Below are 22,001 nucleotides of genomic sequence, written 5' to 3'. Positions count from 1 at the left end.
GCAGCTCTGATTGGTTATGCGGCACCGGTCTGTGTAGAGTACGGGCTGAGTCATGCGTGTCAATGCAACAGAATCCTACTCCAATGCGCTCTGCCTACAACAAAATCTCTTGCATTGTTAGTTTTGCATACTAAGTCTAGTTCGTTTTTGTTTTGGTATGTTGCATTGAAAGTGGCTAATATTGCGTTGATTCGATCCCAATTCCCACAGTAAAGAGAAATGTTGATAATGTGAACTAAGAGGGAAAACACCAGAAAGTTGAGTGAGGTTCAATCTCATGCTTCTCTGCGCGGGCTGATATTTATTCTGTGTAGCAGTCTGCACATGGGCGCAGTTTAGGGGGGAACATTGCCCATAAACTACCAAGGAGAGTTCAGAGTAGGACTAGAGGCTACTTTCCTCTCAATACTTTCCTGTATGAAGTCCCAGGCCCCCTCTCCCTTCATCCTACCTACAAATAATCCTAGAAAGAGAAAGAGGTGGCCTACTGTCATGACTGTCCTGATCAGGAGACCACAACCCTACAGATTATCTCTCAACCCCCAACAGAGGAGGAGAGATCTAGGGGTCTGAAGATGTGGGGGTTTTATGACCCCTCACGCCCATGATAAATCTTAGGCCACAGAGAAATTCCTTTGTCCTCACTATGGAGAACCAGCCTCAGAACATTAAACATGCAATAAAGGGACTTTGGAACAATGGTTTCCGTCAGCCACAATGGTGGTCATGACGATAGATGGAATATGAAAATGTATGTAATTTTTGTTTTGTTATTAAAGGTTAACAGATGACGTTATTACGAAAACATTGTACCTTTAAGAGTTTTCCCAGTATATGCCTGATACATTGTACGTGGTGTGGAAAATGTCCAAATCAAAGAGAATGTTTTTGTAAAGATGAAATGTGAAGTTAGTTGTCTAAAATTGGATGAGTAAAATCTAGGCCTTGCCTCTTAACTTGGTACGCCCAGAGAATTGCCCTAAAGGCGGTTACGCCCACTTCTGACCCGAAGGTATAAGACAGGGGAGTGAAGAATGAACAGATAAGACTAAGTGACCCCAGGCTGCAGCCAAGGTCTAAAAGTTCAACGAAATCCAAAACAAGGTTGAAGACAAAGAAATCTTTTTCTACCCAAGCTACGGATGAGTAGCTGTGTCTAAGCGGGTGAATTCAAGCCGAACCACCTAGCCTCCACTCTCCATTGAATCGTGGTATCTACACCGTTTCATTCCTACGCTGTGAGCTCTGAGCTACAGAGCTGTCTGTCCTCAGAAGCCCCCTTCCAAAGCAAGGACGAGGAATCAGACCACTAAGCCAAAAGGGACACTGACATCGTGAGGACAACCAGAGAGTTGCGTTGGAGAAGTGCGTCCTTGAGAAGCCTAAACGGCCCACGCGGAGCTTCCCATCTGAGACCTCCAACACCTAATTACATCATTATATTCTGACCCATAAGAGCGGCAGTTCAGGGCAAGGGTTAAAATAAGCATAGCTGACTAATGCACCCAAATGTAGATTTCTCTCGTGTACTTTCTTTGTTTCTCTCTCTTTTAAATCCCCATTTTGGGTAACACGCGCCATGTGTGTTGGCCCGTTATACTAAGTCCTAATCAATAGCCTAGACTGTGTTTTGTGTGTGTATCTTTTATCATCATTTTAGCTTTCTAGTAAATAAATAATCAACTAAGATTGGTGTGGTACGAACTCATTGGTGGGACCCGGGTCCATGCAGATTCCCGGATTATGCGACGTTCAGAATGAGACTATAGAGGAAATTGATTAATTAGCAACTGTTGTAAAATCGATATTCTGATATTCTTTGAGTTAATTTGGGAAATAGAAACTCAATAAAACTAATTTTCCCATGGTGCCCCAGGTTAATGAGTTAATAATTGCTTGATTCATTGCTTGATTCATTTAATCATGCAATTATAAACCGTTAATCATTCGATGAGCAACAGTCGTCACATTAACTAATACAACGGCACGACACTACACAGTTTTTTCTGACCAGTAAAACTCAGGGCCCTACAAATAGTTGTACCACAGTCACACCATTAGACTTGAGGAAAATCAATGGTCTTGGCATAAGACGTCTTGGCACTTCCAGTGAAAGGTTAAGATGATTACTGTACAGTACCAGGCTTTTCTCCAACACCAGAGAATTGTGTAAACAACTTTTGCAGTCAGGGTGTGTCTTCTCCGACCTCATCTGCCCTGTATTTTGTAAAGCTTTGCATCTCAGGCTTTTCTCATACAAATAAAACCTCAAAGCCAAGATGCTCCTCTTAGAGGCAGAGTTCTTATTCACTGGCCTATTTACAAGTTTAATTCACACAAACTAAATGACAGAGGGGCAGATGAATGGAACCATAAGGCTGGTTTAAATCACATCAAATGTCGATGAAGAAGTCTAATGTGACACACTTGGCATATAAACTACATGTTAACAGTCAGACAGTCTCTCAACAGACATCGTCATATTTGCCAATGGGGACGACTGTGGATGAGGTGTGTCAGTGGTTGATGAGGGACTGGGGACTTACAGGTCAGCTGCAGTGTGGTTGTGCTGTAGGGTCTGGTTGAGGGTGGCAGGGGGCTCAGCCTGCTCCACTGGACCCTCCTCATGAATTTGTCTCAGCAGCTCAAACAGTGGAGAGTCCTGGGGAGAAACACACATGGAAGAGCATTCATAAGACAGGCACTACAGCATTTCACACAGGCATTAAAGCATTATGAACACATCAACACTATGTAATCCCAAGGTCATGGAACTTGTTCCTAAAGCACAGGGGCCATGTTAATGCAGAATTTTTATTTTTACACACAGGAAAAAAACTAAAACCAGGGAGGGTCTATGTGGCGGGAGTCTGTCAGTGGCATTTGCAACGTGTTTCCAGCACACGCTCAGCTTGCAGCCGTTGCTGTGGTCCTCCCTTTGTCCAGTATTCCCGCTGAAAGGGGGTTCAGCTGCCAGAGGGAGATGAGGAAGTAAGATGGGCTAACATGCTGACCACAAAATAAATTTACACATACATGTTATTCAATCATTTTATCCAAACTGCTCGCACGCGTCTGCGAAACCAGGTGCTGAAATACAACTTGGCTCCATTTTTTACGCTCAATGCGCTGCACGTCCCGCCTCTCCCATCTCTTCATTGGTTTTAGGAGCATATACCCACATGAATGATTGAAAGCTGAACTGAGGTCCACACTCCAGCCCAGTTGGTGGTGGTAATGCACCTTAAAGTTGGTTGCCAACTGCCATACTGAAGGAGGGATTACTAGAAACTAACTAGGATTAACTGTCGGAGTAGGATGACCTTCTACATTTCAGATAAAATAACCTAATGTTTATATCCCAGGACAAATTAGCTAGCAACAGCAAGCTAGCTGGCTGGCTAAATGGCCATGAATGTTTCATGCGTTTCGACCTCTCCCCAAATGAATATAGGTGGTTAAAGATCTTATTAAAGATCAGTGATACTATCAAGAGCAGTGTGCGGTTTTTCCTTCATCTTGTTCAACTGTTACCATGCACCTGCAAAAAAGATTGCTCAGATGTGCGAGTGCCTTTTGAATTTTTCATAATGAATTAATCAAATGCATATGGCGAGCTTGTAATTTTTCCAACGCACCTATAGCGTTCATATGTCATCAACACTGTTGAGTACAAGCATAGAGGCTATTATATCATTCAGATGAATGAATGTTGTGATTACAATGACTTAGGTTAAAGAATACTAAGTTGTTTTCACATAGCACCCTCTTCAAATGACCCATATTTTCCTGAGTGGGCCCATGTATTTATTGTCAGTGTGTTTAATTGGAACGCAGGTGAAATCTATTAAAAACACAGATTTCCAGAAGGGTCTACAATTGGAAAATGCAGAATTTTGAAAACTAACCCCTGAAGCGTAGTGACCATGAGTTCATTTGAATGTGTGCGCTAATGTATGAGAGCAGTGAGTGACAGTTGTTTGGAATTAACCTGTGTGGAATTAAACTGTGTTTTCACTGTTATGTGCTCCACTGGTCCACATAACAGGACTGGAAATTAGACACGGAACCGCCTTCTTAAATGGTTATTCTACAGCCCAGCTGTGTCCTCAGTCTGCACTGAGGGAAGAAAACACTGAATGACTCTGGTTTCAGCTATTCCCTCAATCTTAAGTATGCTGTCCTGGCAAAGGGTACAACTGCAGGAGGGGAAAGAATGTGTCTGTTTTGACCTTACAATCCTGAACATTATGTGTGTTCTTATGGAACAAGCAGTTTATATTGCCCTAACCCTTCCAGAACAAGTTTTGACTATTGCCAGAGCCACTCTCAGGGTCAACAACGTTGTTGAGCCTTCAACGGACTGTCAAGAATAGATGAATTCACCATTGACACATTTGAAAAATTGTTACCAAATGTGTTCCTTCCTATAATAACAAACAAGAGAATTTTATACCCCTATCCAATGAGGCTAGATTAATCCACAGGGTTAACAACCCCTGTTCCTTGTTGCCATTGGTCGTGTTGGGTTTGACCGTTGGAACATGGACACACCCTAAGATTCATTGTCAGATATTATCAGAAACATTATTCACTTTAATTACACTACTGGTCAAAAGTTTTAGAACATCTACTCATTCAAGGGTTTTACTTTTATTTTTACTATTTTCTACATTGTAGAATAATAGTGAAGACTTCAATACTATGAAATCACACATGGAATCATGTAGTAACCAAAAAAGTGTTAAACAAATCAAAATATATTTTATATTTGAGATTCTTCTTTGCCTTGATGACAGCTTTGCACACTTGGCATTCTCTCAACCAGCTTCACCTGGAATGCTTTTCCAACAGTCTTGAAGGACTTCCCACATATGCTGAGCACTTGTTGGCTGCTTTTCCTTCACTCTGCTGTCCGACTCATCCCAAACCATCTCAATTTAGTTGAGGTCGGGGGATTGTGGAGGACAGGTCATCTGATGCAGCAATCCATCACTCTCCTTCTTGGTCAAATATCCCTTAGACAGCCTGGAGGTGTGTTGGGTCATTGTCCTGTTGAAAAACAAATGATAGTCCCACTAAGTGCAAACCAGATGGGATGGCATATCGCATCGCTGCAGAATGCTGTGGTAGCCATGCTGGTTAAGTGTGCTTTGAATTCTAAATAAATCAGACAGTATCACCAGCAAAGCACCCCCACACCATAACACCTACTCCATGCTTTACGGTGGGAAATACACATGCAGAGATCATCCGTTCACCCACACCGCAAACAGGGCTATCTTCTGTATACCCCCCTCCCTACCTTGTCACAACATAACTGTTTGGCTGAAACGCATTAAGGAAAGAAATTCCACAAATTAACTTTTAAGAAGGAACGCCTGTTATTTGAAATTCATTCCAGGTAACTACCTCATGAAGCTGGTTGAGAGAATGCCAAGAGTGTGCAAAGCTGTCATCAAGGCAAAGGGTGGCTATTTGAAGAATCTCAAATATAAAATATATTTTGATTTGTTTAACACTTTTTTGGTTACTACATGATTCCATGTGTTATTTCATAGTTTTGATGTCTTCACTATTATTCTACAATGTAGAAAATAGTCAAAATAAAAGTAAAACCCTTGAATGAGTAGGCGTTCTAAAACTTTTGACCGGTAGTGTATATTCCTAACTGTATGGAAGAGTTTGTGTGTTTATGAAAGTTAGATTTTTTTTTAAAAATGTAACCTTTATTTAACTAGGCAAGTCAGTTAAGAACAAATTGTTATTTACAATGACAGCCTACCAAAAGGCCTCCTGCGGGGACAAGGGCTGGGATTAAAAATAAAAAAATATAGGACAACACACACATCACGACAAGAGAGCCACCACAACACTGCATAAATAGCATGTCAGCAACACATGAAAACACAGCATGGTAGCAACACAACATGACAACAACACAACATGGCAGCAGCACAAACATGGTACAAACATTATTGGGCACAGACAACAGCACAAAGGGCAAGAAGGTAGAGACAACAATACATCACGCAAAGCGACCTCAACTGTCAGTAAGTGTCCATGATTGAGTCTTTGAATGAAGAGATGGAGATAAAACGATCCAGTTTGAGTGTTTGTTGCAGCTCGTTCCAGTCGCTAGCTGCAGTGAACTGAAAAGACAAGCGACCGTGGGATGTGTGTGCTTTGGGGACCTTTAACAGAATGTGACTGGCAGAACGGGTGTTGTATGTGGAGGATGAGGGCTGCAGTAGATATCTCAGATAGGGGGGGAGTGAGGCCTAAAGAGGGTTTTATAAATAAGCATCAACCAGTGGATCTTGTGACGGGTATACAGAGATGACCAGTTTACAGAGGAGTATAGTCCTATAAAAGGAACATTGGTGACAAATCTGATGGCCGAATGATAAAGAACATCTAGCCGCTCGAGAGCACCCTTACCTCCCCATCTATAAATTACGTCTCCGTAATCTAGCATGGGTAGGATGGTCATCTGAATCAGGGTTAGTTTGGCAGCTGTGGTGAAAGAGGAGCGATTACGATAGAGGAAACCTAGTCTAGATTTAACCTTAGCCTGCAGCTTTGATATGTAATGAGAGAAAGATAGTGTACCATCTAGCCATACTCCCAGGTACTTGTATGAGTAAGCCTACATGGTTATTTACAGTAAGACTTCATCAACTATATCCACCCACAGAGACACAATGAGGCTGTTTTTCAAGCAGCATTTTGAGTGAAAATCAAAAGGTGTGATATTTTATTGAACACATGCATTTCCACATGTGCACAGAAATACAAGCATACAGCACATCTCTGTATCAGCGTCAGAGAAAACCGCACCTAGTCCCCTGCCTCATCTCATTAGTCTACACGCTCAGGCTTGCCATCACTGGAAACTTCCCCTTCCTGTCGTTCTGAGGCCGCTGCCCACTGACACCATTGACTAATAGAAAGTATTAGTCGAATAGAGAGTACACTGTGCTCTGGGGCTGACAGGAGAGTATGACTTAATTTACTCCTTTCACCAAATAGAGGAGTCAACTGAAAATGTCCACTGTCCACTGAGTAGGCTAGCTCTTAGATGAAAATCCAATATATAAAGGAATTTCAAAGTTTGAACAAAACAATACTCTACATACATTTAATTGATATTTTCATGAGATCCTGAAAGAATGCTAAGGGCACAAAAACAAGCTAACAAATGCTAATGTTTTTCCCACACAATATCTAGAGCTACTTCAGCATGGGGATATAAAAGGGCCAGTGGCACTCCAGTCTCCTTTTCACCTAACACCTGATTTACTCAACAAAAAGGCAAATCAATAGGTAGTCCAGGTAAGTCATGACATGGCACAAGTGTGGAGGTGGGCCTTTCCCCTTTTGTTCTCTATTGCTCCACTATTGTTCCTCAAGCAAGGGGGGAGGCCGATGACATCACAACTTCATCAAACCAACTCCTTGAAGTATCCAGTTGTCTAAAAAACTATTTATCTCAAAACATATTGTTTTACCCTTTAGTGTGTGTACATTAGTGATATCTGAAGTATAAATAAACTAACAGGAGAAGTTATTTAAAAAATAAATAATTACTGGAGGACGTCTTTAAAACATTCAGAACCCCACATCATCAACTTCACCCGTCTCCCGCCAAGCCCAGCCAGAGACAAATCTCTAAGGTGATTACATAGCTAAAGCAGTCAGATGTGGGAGGGCCTTGGATGGGTGGTAGCCTACTCCTCCCAGTGTGTAAGCAAGTAATCAGTTAAGCTTCAGTCTGTGGTAGAGCTTCAGAACAGAAGACTGACTCCACTGACTGTTAGGCCTGGAAAGGCTGTATTTTCTGGTGGACAGAACAGACAGTCTACAGCAGAGCCGTCTGTCTACAAGTGTAGGGTCAGTAGGAGCACCATGCCCCCAGGGGCTGCAGCGGGATCAGACAGGAAGAGGGCTGCCAGAGGCCTGGAGGGACCCAGAGGGGCAGCAAAGAGCCTCTCAGACACTCAGCTCACAGACCCAAGGAGAGGCACATGACTCCCCCCTCTCTCACTGAAGCAAGAAACACTGCTGACTCTGGAGTGAGAGGAGAAATGATCCAGACTCCGAGAAGCCAACATCAAGGCTGTTCACAGAGGACATAAAAACAGGCTTGGGATCTTAGAATTACGTGATGCATCATACGCGTACAAATGGATTAACAGGGGACTGGTCTTGTCTTTTTGGATACAAGCACAGGTATTGATGGAATTACTTGCTGTTATTTTTAAAAACACTGGACATGGTGGTGTTCACATGAGGACATTATGAACATTGGATAGGAGTGAAAGTGAAGTTGTGGTTTTTTTTTTGAGCTAGTATTCTCTTATGCTGGGGGAAGATCGGAAATTACATAGATAACTGATGTGCACCCATGAAATTAAGGACACTTCAGTGCTCCATTCTTTGGAATTATCTTGTACAAGTGATTGATGCTTTCCACAAAAACATTTCCATTGTTGTATTGACATTCATAAACACTCCCATCCTCTACTCCTCTCTAAAGATGTATAACAGCACTCTAGAGACTGATGGCATCAGTGCTCTTGGTTTGACCCAAACCAACATGAGCTGTATTAAGAGTGATGGCTTTAAGTACACCCTGTACACAGCGATTTTCAGCCTGGTCTTCATAGTCGGGCTGCTCTTCAACATGGCTGCCATGTACATCTTTGCCTGCACGCTGAAGTTGCGCAACGAGACCACCACCTACATGATGAACCTGGTGGTGTCCGACCTGCTCTTCGTCCTCACCCTGCCCTTCAGGATCTTCTATTTTATCAACCAGGATTGGCCGTTTGGCAGGGGGCTCTGCCAGCTTTCTGTCTCCCTATTCTACACCAACATGTATGGTAGCATTCTCTTCCTCACTTGCATCAGCGTGGACCGCTTCCTGGCCATCGTCCACCCATTCCGATCACAGGCTCTGCGGACGAAGCGGAACGCCAAGCTGGCCTGCTGCGCTGTTTGGGTGTTGGTGCTGTCTGGCAGCCTTCCGACAGGCTTCCTCCTCGACACCACCTCGCTCAGGTACAAAAACTCCTCCGTCAACTACTGCTTTGAAAACTTCTCCAACAAGCAGTGGAAGTCCAGTCTGTCGAAGGTGGTGGTGTTTATTGAGACAGTGGGATTCCTGATTCCGTTGTTACTCAACATCTTCTGCTCCGTTTCGGTCCTCCAGACACTGCGCCAGCCCCAGGTCATCAGCCGTGGGGGCCAGCTCAACAAGACCAAAATCCTGAGGATGATCGTGGTCCATCTCCTCATCTTCTGCTTCTGCTTCATACCCTACAATGTCAACCTGGTGTTCTATGCCCTGGTCCGCACCAAGCTGCTGAAGGGCTGCGCTGTGGAGTCGGTGGTGAGGACCATCTACCCCATCGCCCTCTGCATTGCGGTCAGCAACTGCTGTTTCGACCCAGTCATCTACTACTTCACCTCCGAGACCATCCAGAACTCCATCAAACGTAAATCTATGGCGGTTCGCAACAAGAATAAGCTGGACAAGGGTCTTCAGACAAACATGCTGCAGAGCCAGGGCCTCATTCAGAACAACCCAAGGACTCGATTTTACCTCGAGTCCACCGTGTGACGTCCTCACCCACGAGCCACCTTAATGAGGCATCAGTGCGATATTTGACATCAATATTTCTGTGAGTCAATATTTGGTGCAATACGCCCAGATGATCAGCCGTAACAGATGGGAGATGAGTGGTCTTGAGTGGATTCTATAGGAACCATGGCATCACAGGAACAAAGTGAGCAAACCCTAAAGAGCGGTTGCATTAAGGGTACCATCCTCGCACTAAGTACAGTGATTGAGCTCTGAGTGTTAAAGGGATACTTTGGAATTTTGGCTAGCATGCTAGCAGATGCCCATAGACTTCCAGTCATTGTGCAAATCCTAGTTAGCGTTGGCTCGCGAAACTACCTCTTACTTCTTTCATAATGGACACAGAACGATAAAAATGGTATCCACAAGTTCATCTGACACTGGGGAAGTAGATAAAGGGCCTCATTAACAAAATCCCGAAGTATGCCTTTAAGTATTGCATCAACAGCAGTGTTGAGTGTGAGGATTAGCCTACATGATGCAGGTCTGGGGGGGGAAACCCTGGAGCATGGTGCTACGGATTTACAAAATAAAAAAAAAAGTAAAACGTACCCACAACACACTTTGTGACTTGTGACTGGGGTCTCTAAATGTTGCTCTATTGAAAGACTTGATACCAGGCAGTTGTCAAACAGTGTTTTACCTGTGACTAAATACAGTAGATTAACAACCAAAATGATGAAATAGCACTATAGTGCAAGACATTTGACTTGCAACCTATTTCTCCCAATAGTGATGGTGCCTTGAATGAATAAAAAGTAAGCAAACACGTTCTCATCTGTTTTGTTAAGTCACTATGAACAGATGGTGGTAAATGTATGACATTAGCCAGGTTTAGGTTGGCACGCCATATATTGATTTGTGGGTAATAAATAGCTTGAGATATTTAGAGCATTTTACAAAGGTAGGTGGTTATCAGTCTTTCAGATTTATGACATTGCCTCACTAGCGTAGCAATAATACATTCTCCCTTGCTCACATGAATCATACAACTTTAACAACAAATAGCTAGTGCACACAGAAACACCTCAAACCATTACCAAGCATGATAAAGGATGTCTGGCTAGCCAATGATAACTGGTTGAATCATTATTTTAACGAGTGGCACACCATAACCAATGTCGCCATAGAGACCATAACAATGACCAAGAGTGTGAAACAAAAACAAAGTAAGAAAGTGGATTTAAGCCTGATCTAAGATCACTGGTTGGCTATTTACATAGAAAACCCCCAAAGTTAATCCAAAGAGAAAAGGCTATGAATACATTCTGGCCCTGTTAAGATAAAAAGAAAACCAGACAACCACATCCGAGGGCTATAACCAGAATACTGCTCTTCAACAGCATCAGCCATGTGGGAAATGTGAGAAACATCTGGGCTCTGTTATATTTATTCATAGATTGGGTTTCAACTCAGTATTTCATATCAGGGTTTCTTTGTTAACACAATGTAAGGTGATACATATGAGCAATTTATGGCTTTACTATGAGAATATCTATGTTGGTAAACTTCCCATTCTCTCAGCTGAAAGATCACCATGCAGTTACGGCCTGGGGGTTAAACTACATGACAGACACACTGCTCTTCACTACTCACTCACGTGATGGGAAGGATTGTGAAACCAAAGCAGTCAAGTGAGCACACGCTTTTGTGGGGAAAGTGTGCAGACTTGGGATTTGACACCAATCCTCAAACATACAAGAGGTGATATAAACACAAAACAAGTCAAACAGGCCTACACATCTATAAACACTGGAAGAGTGATAGGTTGTTCCTGCCTTCCCTGTGGCTCAGTTGGTAGAGCATGGTGTTTGCAACATCAGGGTTGTGGGTTCAATTCCCACGGGGGGCCAGTACAAAAAAAAAAAAAGAAATGCATGAAATGGAATGTATGCATTCAATACTGTAAGTCGCTCTGGATAAGAGCGTCTGCAAAATGACTAAAATGTAAAAATGTAGTTACAGTACTCAGCATACAGCCTAATTAAAAACACTGAAACTAGATCAAGTGTAAATGTATAGAAGACAACAGGCACCAGAGAAAAATTGTCTTACAGTATGTAGACTTTACTAGCAGCTCCGGCATATTGCCTTGCTTTAATTATAATGCCATACTAGTTAACTGGTCAATGAGACACATTGAGAGGGTTGTCTGGGAGCTGGGACGGTGAGGTTAAACACCACTATTGATTCAGTTTAACCAGAGGACAGAATTTGTGTGTGTGTTGGAGAGAGACTGCATATACTGCATGTGGGTATCAAGGTGTCCGAACATGGGCATAAACTTAAATGGTTACCATAGACCATTTAAAATGGACCAAGAACACAGTCAAATCAAACCAAGCACCATTTCAATAGAGGACTGAGGTTGGACACCAAAATACAATATTTCCTTTGAAAACTACTTAACGTGGAATAAGAGAATCTTAGATCACAATCTTTCCAAAACATAAGTGACTGTCTTCATGTACTCAATACCCTGCTTGCGCTCAAAAGATGACACTTTACACACATTTCTTATAGCCTCAAAAGACGGGAAAATCTGAAGTGTCATTTAAGACAGTTTTGTGCATGGGATTTACAGAAATATCCTTGTTTGAATCTCAAATCCCTGAAGACAATATTAAGATATTGGGCAGCTAAGAATATTAGGCTATAGAAGTTCTAGTCTACAGAGATTGTAAGAGTTCCTTTCCCAAGGAACTAGGAAGGAGAGACACTAAAGAAAAGGCTTGTTCTCCAGGGTAATGCTAAGTGCATCAAGTCTGGGCATTTCTAAATATTTTCTCTGCCTGGAGCATGTGCTTTAGTTTTTCTAAAAGACACACACAATACTCTTGGAGGAATTTGACTGTCATCTTCTTTCCTAGTAAATCACAGACAAACTCTATATAGTCCTAACTTAAGGTATGGCAAATAAGTCTGGCAGCCCAACTGATTGGCAAGCGTACTGCAAATTAAGAAATCATGTGACTAAGCTAAATAAAAACAACAACAAACTATTCTATGACAAATAAATTATATAAAAGAATGATAGTAAAAAGCTTTGGAGCACAAATAAAATTTTGGGGAAAAAAAGCCAACTCGTGTCCATCATTCACTGAATCAGATGGCTCATTCATCACAAAACCCACTGATATTGCCAACTACTTTAATGACTTTTTCATTGGCAAGATAAGAAAACTTAGGGATGACATGTCAGCAACAAACGCTGACACTACACATCCAAGTATATCGGACCAAATTGTGAAAGACAAGAATTGTACTTTTGAATTCTGTAAAGTCAGTGTGGAAGAGGTGAAACAATGATTGTTGTCTATCAACAATGATAAGCCACCGGAGTCTGACAATCTGGATGGAAAATGACTGAGGATAATAAGGACGGTATTGCCACATCTTCAATTTAAGCCTACTAGAAAGTGTGTGCTCTCAGGCCTGGAGGGAAGCTAGTCATTCCGCTACCCAAGAATAGTAAAAGCCCTCTTTACTGGCTCAAATAGCCGACCGATCAGCCTGTTACCAACCCTTAGTAAACTTCTGGGGAAAAAAATTGTATTTGACCAGATAAATTGATGATAAGATTATTGTGGGGGCTGTCTTGTTAGATTTCAGTGCAGCTTTTGACATTATCATATCAAATCAAATGTTATTGGTCACATACACATGGTTAGCAGATGTTATTGCGAGTGTAGTGAAATGCTTATGCTTCTAGATCCGACAGTGCAGCAGTACCTAACAGGTAATATCTAACAAATTCCACAACAAAACCTAATATCTAACAAATTCCACAACACAACCTAATACACACAATATAGTAAAGGAATGGGATGAGAATATATAACTATAAAATATATGGATGAGCAGTGAGAGCGGCTAATATGCAATAGATAGTGAAGGATACAGTATAGATTATATACATATGAGAAGGTAGGCAGCCGCCTCTGTGCTAGTGGTGGCTGTTTAACAATCTGATGGCGTTGAGATTGAAAAGCTTCTATCTCTCTGTCCCAGCTTTGATGCACCTGTACTGACCTCGCCTTCTGGATGGAAGCAGGGTGAACAGGCAGTGGCTCGGGTGGTTATTGTCCTTGATTATCTTTTTTGCCTTCCTGTGACATTGGGTGTTTTAGGTGTCCTGGAGGGCAGGTAGTTTGCCACCGGTGATGCGTTGTGCAGACTGCCCCACCCTCTGGAGAGCGTTGTGGTTGTGGGTGGTGCAGTTGCCATACCAGGCGGTGATACAGCCCGACAGGATGCTCTCAATTGTGCACCTGTCGCTGTTGCGCCTTCTTCACCACACTGTCTGTGTGCGTGGACCATTTCAGTTTGTCAGTGATATGAACACAGTGGAACTTTCCACCTTCTCCAATGCTGTTCCCTTTGCTGTTTCCTGAAGTCCACGATCATCTCTTTTGTTTTGCTGACATTGAGTGAGATGTTATTTTCCTGACACCACACTCCGAGGGCCCTCACCTCCTCCCTGTAGGCTGTCTCGTCGTTGTTGGTTGATTCGCTATCGATCATAGTCTGCTGCTGGAAAAACTTGTGTTATGGCTTTACACCCCCCTGCTATAATGTGGATAAAGAGTTACTTGTCTAACAGAACACAGAGGATGTTCTTTAATGGAAGCCTCTCAAAAATAATCCAGGTAGAATCAGGAATTACCCAGGGTAGATGTTTAGGCCCCTTAGTTTTTTCAATCTTTACTAATGACATGCCACTGGCTTTGAGTAAGGCCAGTGTGTCTATGTATGCAGATGACCCAACACTATACACGTCAGCTACTACAGCAACTGAAATGACTGAAACACTTAAAGACCTGCAGTTAGTTTCGGAATGGGCAGCAAGGGATAGGTTAGTCCTAAATATTTCTAAAATTAAAAGCATTGTATTTGGGACAAATCATTCACTAATCCCTAAACCTCAACTACGTCTTGTAATGAATAATGCGGAAATTGAGCAAGTTGAGGTGACTAAACTGCTTGGAGTAACCCTGGATTGTAAACTGTCATGGTCAAAACATATTGATACAACAGTAGCTAAGACAAGGGAGAAGTCTGTCCATAATAAAGCATTGCTCTGCCTTAACACTATCAACAAGGCAGGTCCTACAGGCCCTGGTTTTGTTCAGTAGTGTGGTCAGGTGCCACAAAGAGGGACTTGCTTGGGAAATTGCAGTGGGCTCAGAACAGGGCACCACGGCTGGCCCTTAAAAGTACACGGAGAACTAACATTAATGACATGCATGTCAATCTCTCATGGCTCAAAGCGGAAGAGAGATTGACTTCCTCATTACTTTATTTTGTAAGGTGAATGTACCGAGTTGTCTGTTTAAATAATAGCACTCAGCTCAGACACCCATGCACACCTTGAAGCCTTGAGTGCTGTAATTATACGTCCTAATTTATCTTTATGTGACGTGTACTATGTAGAGCTGGGCGATATGGCCATAATATCATCACAGTATTTTCCCAATTTTTGACGGTATTTGATGTTTCTAAATAATAAAATTCTAAACATGCTTTATGGGTAGTACATGACAACAAATCAATTTGAAGTGGTCAATGGGCTTTCTACATTATGATTGCTTTATACTGTTCAACCAAACTTCAACCAAAAATAATGACAAAACTGACAGTGAAGTAGTCCAATTTGTAGAACATTACATAGGAATCTAAATCCTCTTTTGTAGCCTCAATCTTGGTACTCAACCAATGGTTTCCATATGCATAGTTATTTGTTGAATTACAGCATTCATTTTTATTTTCTTAATTTCCTCTACTCTTTTATAATTTACACGCGGTGTCATGTTTCTTTTGTTTTAGTATTCATTCCTCTATCCCCCCACCCCCACCAGAAAAGGGGCACTGAGGTCATTTGTGTGCGACTTTCAACCCCTGAACATTACTTGTAATAAATAGAAGTCATTGACAGACGTGTTAGGCTTCGACATGCTTTCCCCCTTCGTTTCTTAACCCCTCTCAAACTCCTCTCACGAGAGTCACGTGAAAACATAAAATCACATCTCTCCTTGTGGTATTCAGGGTCATGCGAGCTGATCCCATTCATAAAGAGCATGGGTGGAGGTGATTAATTAAGAACCCATTTCATATCTCCAGGGTTTTTCTATGAATAGCTCTATGTTCTGTAGTATGAAGCAGCTTGATGTACAAATGTACAAGTACACCGCCTGGACTGGACTCTCAAACATCAGGAGTAAACATCTGTCTGTCCAGGGGAACGCACTGTTCTAGGCCAGTTAAGGAGGGACAGTCAGCTGGTGGTAAGGAGTGGAGGTCAGAGGGTGCTCACCTGACAGGCATCTGTGGGGGATGAGAACAACATCCTTCCCCTTCAGGCAGGTTCTTCCTCTGTGTCCTTTCCACCAGCACTCTGAAAGGAGAGGGCATTATACTGCACTGTTGGTTAAGGGCTTCTAAATAAGCATTTCACGTTAAGGTCTACACTTGTTGTATTCGGCGCATGTGACAAAGTTTGATTTGAGACTATTTCTTTGTCAAAGGAATGACTTAAAAGATATGTAAATGTCATTGTTTGAGGTTCTACTTACAGTTCTACTTTGGGAGTGAGAAGTGTCTCATCATTATCCAAGAATAGCCTGCTGTCAAAGTCTCTGCTCTTGAGATAAAGCTCCTCATACTGCTTGCTGAGGTCAGTCGCCTGAAAGGAAAACAAGAGGTTGCAACAGGCTCTGACAGGAATGAAACAACATCATGGATAGTCCAGGTAAATTTCACAATCCTACAGAAACGTCAGCACTTTAGTATGAATCATCAAGGACTCACACACCCCAGCCATGAGCTGTTCTCTCCCTTAACGTCAGGCAGACGGTATCGGAGCATGAGGTCTGTTAGAAACTGTCTCTGAGACGGTTGGTATCTACAAGCCATCAGACTGCTGAACACATGAAATGGACTGACCACCTGCTCAAATTCTCCACACCGACATCAGAAGTGCTGCTACCAGACTTATTATACTGCTCAATTTATACACTTCGTTTATTTCCTCGCCATAGCTGCCCCTGTAATATACTGTCCTGAGATACCACATCTAATGAAGATTTAACTGCCCATCTACCTGTTTCCATAACACTGTCCTTTCAAAAGACAAAAGTTGCAGTATACCACATCCTGACAGAAAAGCTTTCAGACAAACAAAACTGTCTGAAAAAAACATTGAATAGCCCACCGTTTTCCGAAGGCTGTCTTAGAGTTAAGACATATGGTGGCGCTGTTAGAGATATTACTACTAGCAACTGGCCACTGATTGTTGAATCAAATTGCCGAATACAACAAGTGAAGACTTTACCGTGAAATGCTTACTTATGAGCCCTTTCCCATCAATGTAGTTAAAATATATATATATATATATTTGAACTACATTGATGGGAAAGGGCTTGTGTATATATACACACAGTTGAAGTCGGAAGTTTACATACACTTAGGTTGGAGTCATTAAAACTCGTTTTTCAACCACTCCACAAATTTCTTGTTAACAAACTACAGTTTTGGCAAGTCGGTTAGGACATCTACTTTGTGCATGACACAATGTTTTTTCCAACAAATGTTTATAGACAGATTATTTCTCTTATAATTCACTGTATCACAATTCCAGTGGGTCAGAAGTTAACATACACTAAATTGACTGTGCTTTTAAACAGCGTGGAAAATTACAGAAAAGGATGTCATGGCTTTAGAAGCTTCTGATAGGCTAATTGACATCATTTGAGTCAATTGGAGGTGTACCTGTGGATGTATTTCAAGGTCTACCTTCAAACTCAGTGCTTCTTTGCTTGACATCATAGGAAAATCAAAAGAAATCAACCAAAACCTCAGAAAAAAAATGATAGACCTCCACAAGTCTGGTTCATCCTTGGGAGCAATCTCCAAATGCCTGAAGATACCACGTTCATCTGTACAAACAATAGTACACAAGTATAAACACCATGGGACCATGCAGCCGTCATACAGCTCAGGAAGGAGACGCGTTCTGTGTCCTAGAGATGAACGTACTTTGGTGCGAAAAGTGCATATCAATCCCAGAAATACAGCAAAGGACCTTGTGAAGATGCTGGAGGAAACAGGTACAAAAGTATCTATATCTACAGTAAACGAGTCCTATATCGACGTAAACGAGTCCTATATCGACGTAACCTGAATGGCCGCTCAGCAAGGAAGAAGCCACTGCTCCAAAACCACCATAAAAAAGTCAGAATACGGTTTGCAACTGCACATGGGGACAAAGGGTCTTTGGAGAAATGCCCTCTGGTCTGATGAAACAAAAATAGAACTGTTTGGCCATAATGACCATCGTTATGTTTGGAGGAAAAAGGGGGAGGCTTGCAAGCCAAAAAACACCATCCCAACCGTGAAGCACGGGGGTGGCAGCATCATGTTGTGGGGGTGCTTTGCTGCAGGAAGGACTGGTGCACGTCACAAAATAGATGGCATCATGTGGGAGGAAAATTATGTGGATATATTGAAGCAACATCAAGACATCAGTCAGGAAGTTAAAGCTTGGTCGCAAATGGGTCTTCCGAATGGACAATGACCCCAAGCATACTTCCAAAGTCGTGGCAAAATGGCTTAAGGACAACAAAGTCAAGGTATTGGAGTGGCCATCACAAAGCCACTACAGTCCCTGGTTCATATCCAGGCTTTATCACATCTGGCCGTGATTGGGAGTCCCATAGGGTGGTGCACAATTGGCCCAGCGTCATTCAGGGTTTGGCCGGGGTAGGCGTCATTGTGAATAAGAATTTGTTCGAACTGACTTAAATAAAAAAATAAAAACTTAAGTTGATGTTTAGATGTATCTGTTACTTGAACTCTGTGAAGCCAGTTTCATCATAGCGCTTGGTTTTTACGACTGCACTCAAAGTTCTTGAAATTTTCGGGATTGACTGACCTTCATGTCTTAAAGTAATGATGGACTGTTGTTTCTCTTTGCTTATTTGAGCTGTTCTGCCATAATATGGACTTTTAACAAATAGGGTATACCACCCCTACCTTGTCACAACACAACTGATTGGCTCAAACGCATTGAGGAGGAAAATTAATTTTTAACAAGGCACAATTTAAATGCATTCCAGGTGACTACCTCTGGTTGAGAGAATGCCAAGCGTGTGCAAAGCTGTTATCAAGGCAAAGGGTGGCTACTTTGAAGAATCTCAAATATAAAATACACTTAGATTTGTTTCACACTTTTTTGGTTACTACATGACTCCATATGTGTTTTCAACAAGACAATGACCCAACACACCTCCAGGCTAGGTAAGGGCTATTTGACCAAGAAGGAGTGATGGAGTGCTGCATCAGATGACCTGGCCTCCAATCACCCAACCTCAACCCAATTGAGATGGTTTGGGATGAGTTGGACCACAGAGTGAAGGAAAAGCAGCCAACAAGTGCTCAGCATACGTGGGAACTCCTTCAAGACTGTTGGAAAAGCATTCCAGGTGAAGCTGGTTGAGAGAATGCCAAGAGTGTGCAAAGCTGTCATCAAGGCAAAGGGTGGCTACTTGGAAGAATCTAAAATATATTTGGATTTTTGTTACACTTTTTTGGTTAGTACATGATTCCTTATGTGTCATTTCATAGTTGTGATGTCTTCACTATTATTCCACAATGTAGAAAATAGTATAAATAAAGAAAAACCCTGGAATGAGTAGGTGTACAAACTTGACTGGTACTCTATGTATGTATGTATGTATGTATGTATGTATGTATGTATGTATGTATGTATGTATGTATGTATGTATGTATGTATGTATGTATGCATGTATGTATGTATGCATGTATGCATGTATGTATACACTACCATTGTAAAGTTTGGCGTTACTTAGAAATGTCCTTGTTTTCCATGACAACATATATGAAATGAGTTCCAAAATGAATAGGAAATATAGTCAAGATGTTGACAAGGTTATAAATAATGATTTTTAATTGAAATAACAATTGTGTCCTTCAAACTTTGCTTTCGTCAAAGAATCCTCCATTTACAGCAATTACAGCCTTGCAGACCTTTGACATTCTAGTTGTCAATTTGTTGAGGTAATCTGAAGAGATTTCACCCCATGCTTCCTGAAGCACCTCCCACAACTTGGATTGGCTTGATGGGCACAACAGCTCCCACAACAGCTCAATAGGGTTGAGATCCGGTGACTGTGCTGGCCACTCCATTATAGACAGAATACCAGCTGTCTGCTGCTTCCCTAAATAGTTATTGCATAGTTTGGAGCTGTGCTTTGGGTCATTGTCCTGTTGTAGGAGGAAATTGGCTCCAATTAAGCGCCGTCCACAGGGCACAGCATGGCATTGCAAAATGGAGTGATAGCCTTCCTTCTTCAAGATCCCTTTACCCTGTACAAATCTCCCACTTTACCACCACCAAAGCACCCCCAGACCATCACACTCTGCCTAGAAGGCCAGCATCCCAGAGTTCGCCTTTTCCCTGTTGACGTTGAGACTGGGGTTTTGCGGGTATTATTTAATGACGCTACCAGTTGAGGACATGTGAGGCATCCGTTTCTCAAACTAGACACTCTGATGTACTTGGCCTCCCAGTTTGCGCTGTTCTGTGAAGGGAGTAGTATACAGCGTTGTACGAGATCTTCAGTTTCTTGGCAATTTCTCGCATGGAATAGCCTTCATTTCTCAGAACAAGAATAGACTGACAAGTTTCAGAAGAAAGTTCTTTGTTTCTGGCCATTTTGAGCCTGTAATGAACCCACAAATGCTGATGCTCCAGATACTCAACTGGTCTAAAGATGGAACCTTTTATTGCTTCTTTAAATCAGCACAACAGTTTTCAGCTGTGCTAACATAATTGCAAAGGGTTTTCTAATAATCAATCAGCCTTTTAAAATGATAAACTTGGATTAGCTAACAACGTGCCATTGGAACACAGGAGTGATGGTTGCTGATAAATGGGCCTCTGTACGCCTATGTAGATATTCCTTAAAAAAAATTTAAAAAATCAGCCGTTCCAGCTACAATAGTCATTTACGACATTAACAATGTCTACATTGTATTTCTGGTCAATTTGATGTTATTTTAATAAACCAAAAATGTGCTTTTCTTTCAAAAACAGGGACATTTCTAAGTGACCCCAAACTTTGGAATGGTAGTGTATATTCTAAAATAGTAACAATAAAGAGGCTATATACACAAGGACCGACAGTGTACTGGGGTATGAGGTAGTTTGGGGGATTGATTGAGGTAATATGTACATGTAGGTTTGGTTAGGTGATTGATTGATTGATTGAAGTACTATGTAGGTAGTGGGTGAAAAGCAGAAAGTCCGGGTGGCCGTTAAATTAACTGTTCAGCAGTCTTATGGTTTTGGGGTAGAAGCTGTTCAGGAGCCCTTTGGTCCCAGACTTGGCACTCTGGTACCGCTTGCCAAGCGGTAGCAGAGAACAGACTGTGACTTGGGTGGCCGGTGTCTGACAATTTTTAGGGCCTTCCTCTGACACCGCCAGGTGTAGAGGTCCTGGATGGCAGGGAGCTCGGCCCCAGTGATTTACTGGTCTGTACACACTACCCTCTGTAGCACCTTGCGATCAGATCCTGAGCAGTTTCCATATCAAGCGGTGATGCAGCCAGTCAGGATGCTCTTGATTGTGCAGCTGTAGAACTTTGAGAATCTGAGGGCCTATGTCAAATCTATTCAGCCTCATGAGCGGAAAGAGGCATTGTCGTGCCTCTTCACAACTGTGTTGGTGTGATTGGACCATGATAAGTCCTCAGTGATGTGGAAACCGAGGAACATGAAGCTCTCGAACGTCTCCACTACAGCCCCGTCGATGTGAATAGGGGCGTGCTCGGTCCTCTGTCTGTGTGTCTCCGTCCCATAGAGGCCATTGTTTGTTGACATATTTCTATATAACTTGGGGCATAGCAATAAGCTCCAGCATTTAATGCAGTGTGTGCATCCTACCTGGGGAAGGTCCTGAGTCCCAGAGAGGCCTATGGAGTCCAGGAAAGCAGAGAAACTGGTCTGGTACACATTCTTCACCTGGAACACAAGTACAACAGACGACCAATGAGATGACAGACACAGAAAACCCAAACACAGAATTCTCAGCCATGTAAATTTACTGTCTGAACCTCACCTATTCTGTGTAACAAATGACAACGTCTCAACCTTATAAGTGGATGGATTGGGTGTTTGTCTTAAGTAAATGTAAGAGAATGTCAATGTGAGGGCATGAGGCTTGCAGTAGTAAGGGGAAGTCCGGGACTGAAGGTCAAAAAGTCTTATTGTAAAGTGGCTGCAGCAGGCTAGGAGGTCTGTGCCTGATGAAGAACTCCAGAACACACACCATTAGAT

The 22,001-nt window shown here is 42.2% G+C and overlaps 1 protein-coding gene and 1 pseudogene across 2 annotated transcripts in view; one reads left to right on the top strand and one right to left on the bottom strand.

The window, feature by feature from the left end:
* Positions 1–22,001, bottom strand: part of LOC106568040 (retinoblastoma-associated protein-like) — a 34,473-nt pseudogene that overhangs the window by 10,395 nt on the left and 2,077 nt on the right. Inside the window, exons 4-7 of the transcript XR_014380168.1 lie at positions 21,609–21,686; positions 16,219–16,328; positions 15,960–16,040; positions 2,547–2,662 (exon numbers count right to left, since the gene is read on the bottom strand). The product of XR_014380168.1 is annotated as a retinoblastoma-associated protein-like (transcript). The remainder of the gene's footprint in view (positions 1–2,546; positions 2,663–15,959; positions 16,041–16,218; positions 16,329–21,608; positions 21,687–22,001) is intronic.
* LOC106567862 (lysophosphatidic acid receptor 6-like) lies at positions 7,532–10,419 on the top strand. Its single transcript, XM_014137689.3, has one exon. The coding sequence runs from the start codon at positions 8,408–8,410 to the stop codon at positions 9,623–9,625; it is 1,218 nt and encodes a 405-aa protein (XP_013993164.1). The 5' UTR covers positions 7,532–8,407; the 3' UTR covers positions 9,626–10,419.

This window comes from Salmo salar, chromosome 13 (genome assembly GCF_965601325.2).
Source record: "Salmo salar chromosome 13, fSalSal1, whole genome shotgun sequence".
NCBI lineage: Eukaryota > Metazoa > Chordata > Actinopteri > Salmoniformes > Salmonidae > Salmo > Salmo salar.
Note: the sequence above shows the minus strand (reverse complement) of the source record. Positions and strands in the feature narration are given on the sequence as shown.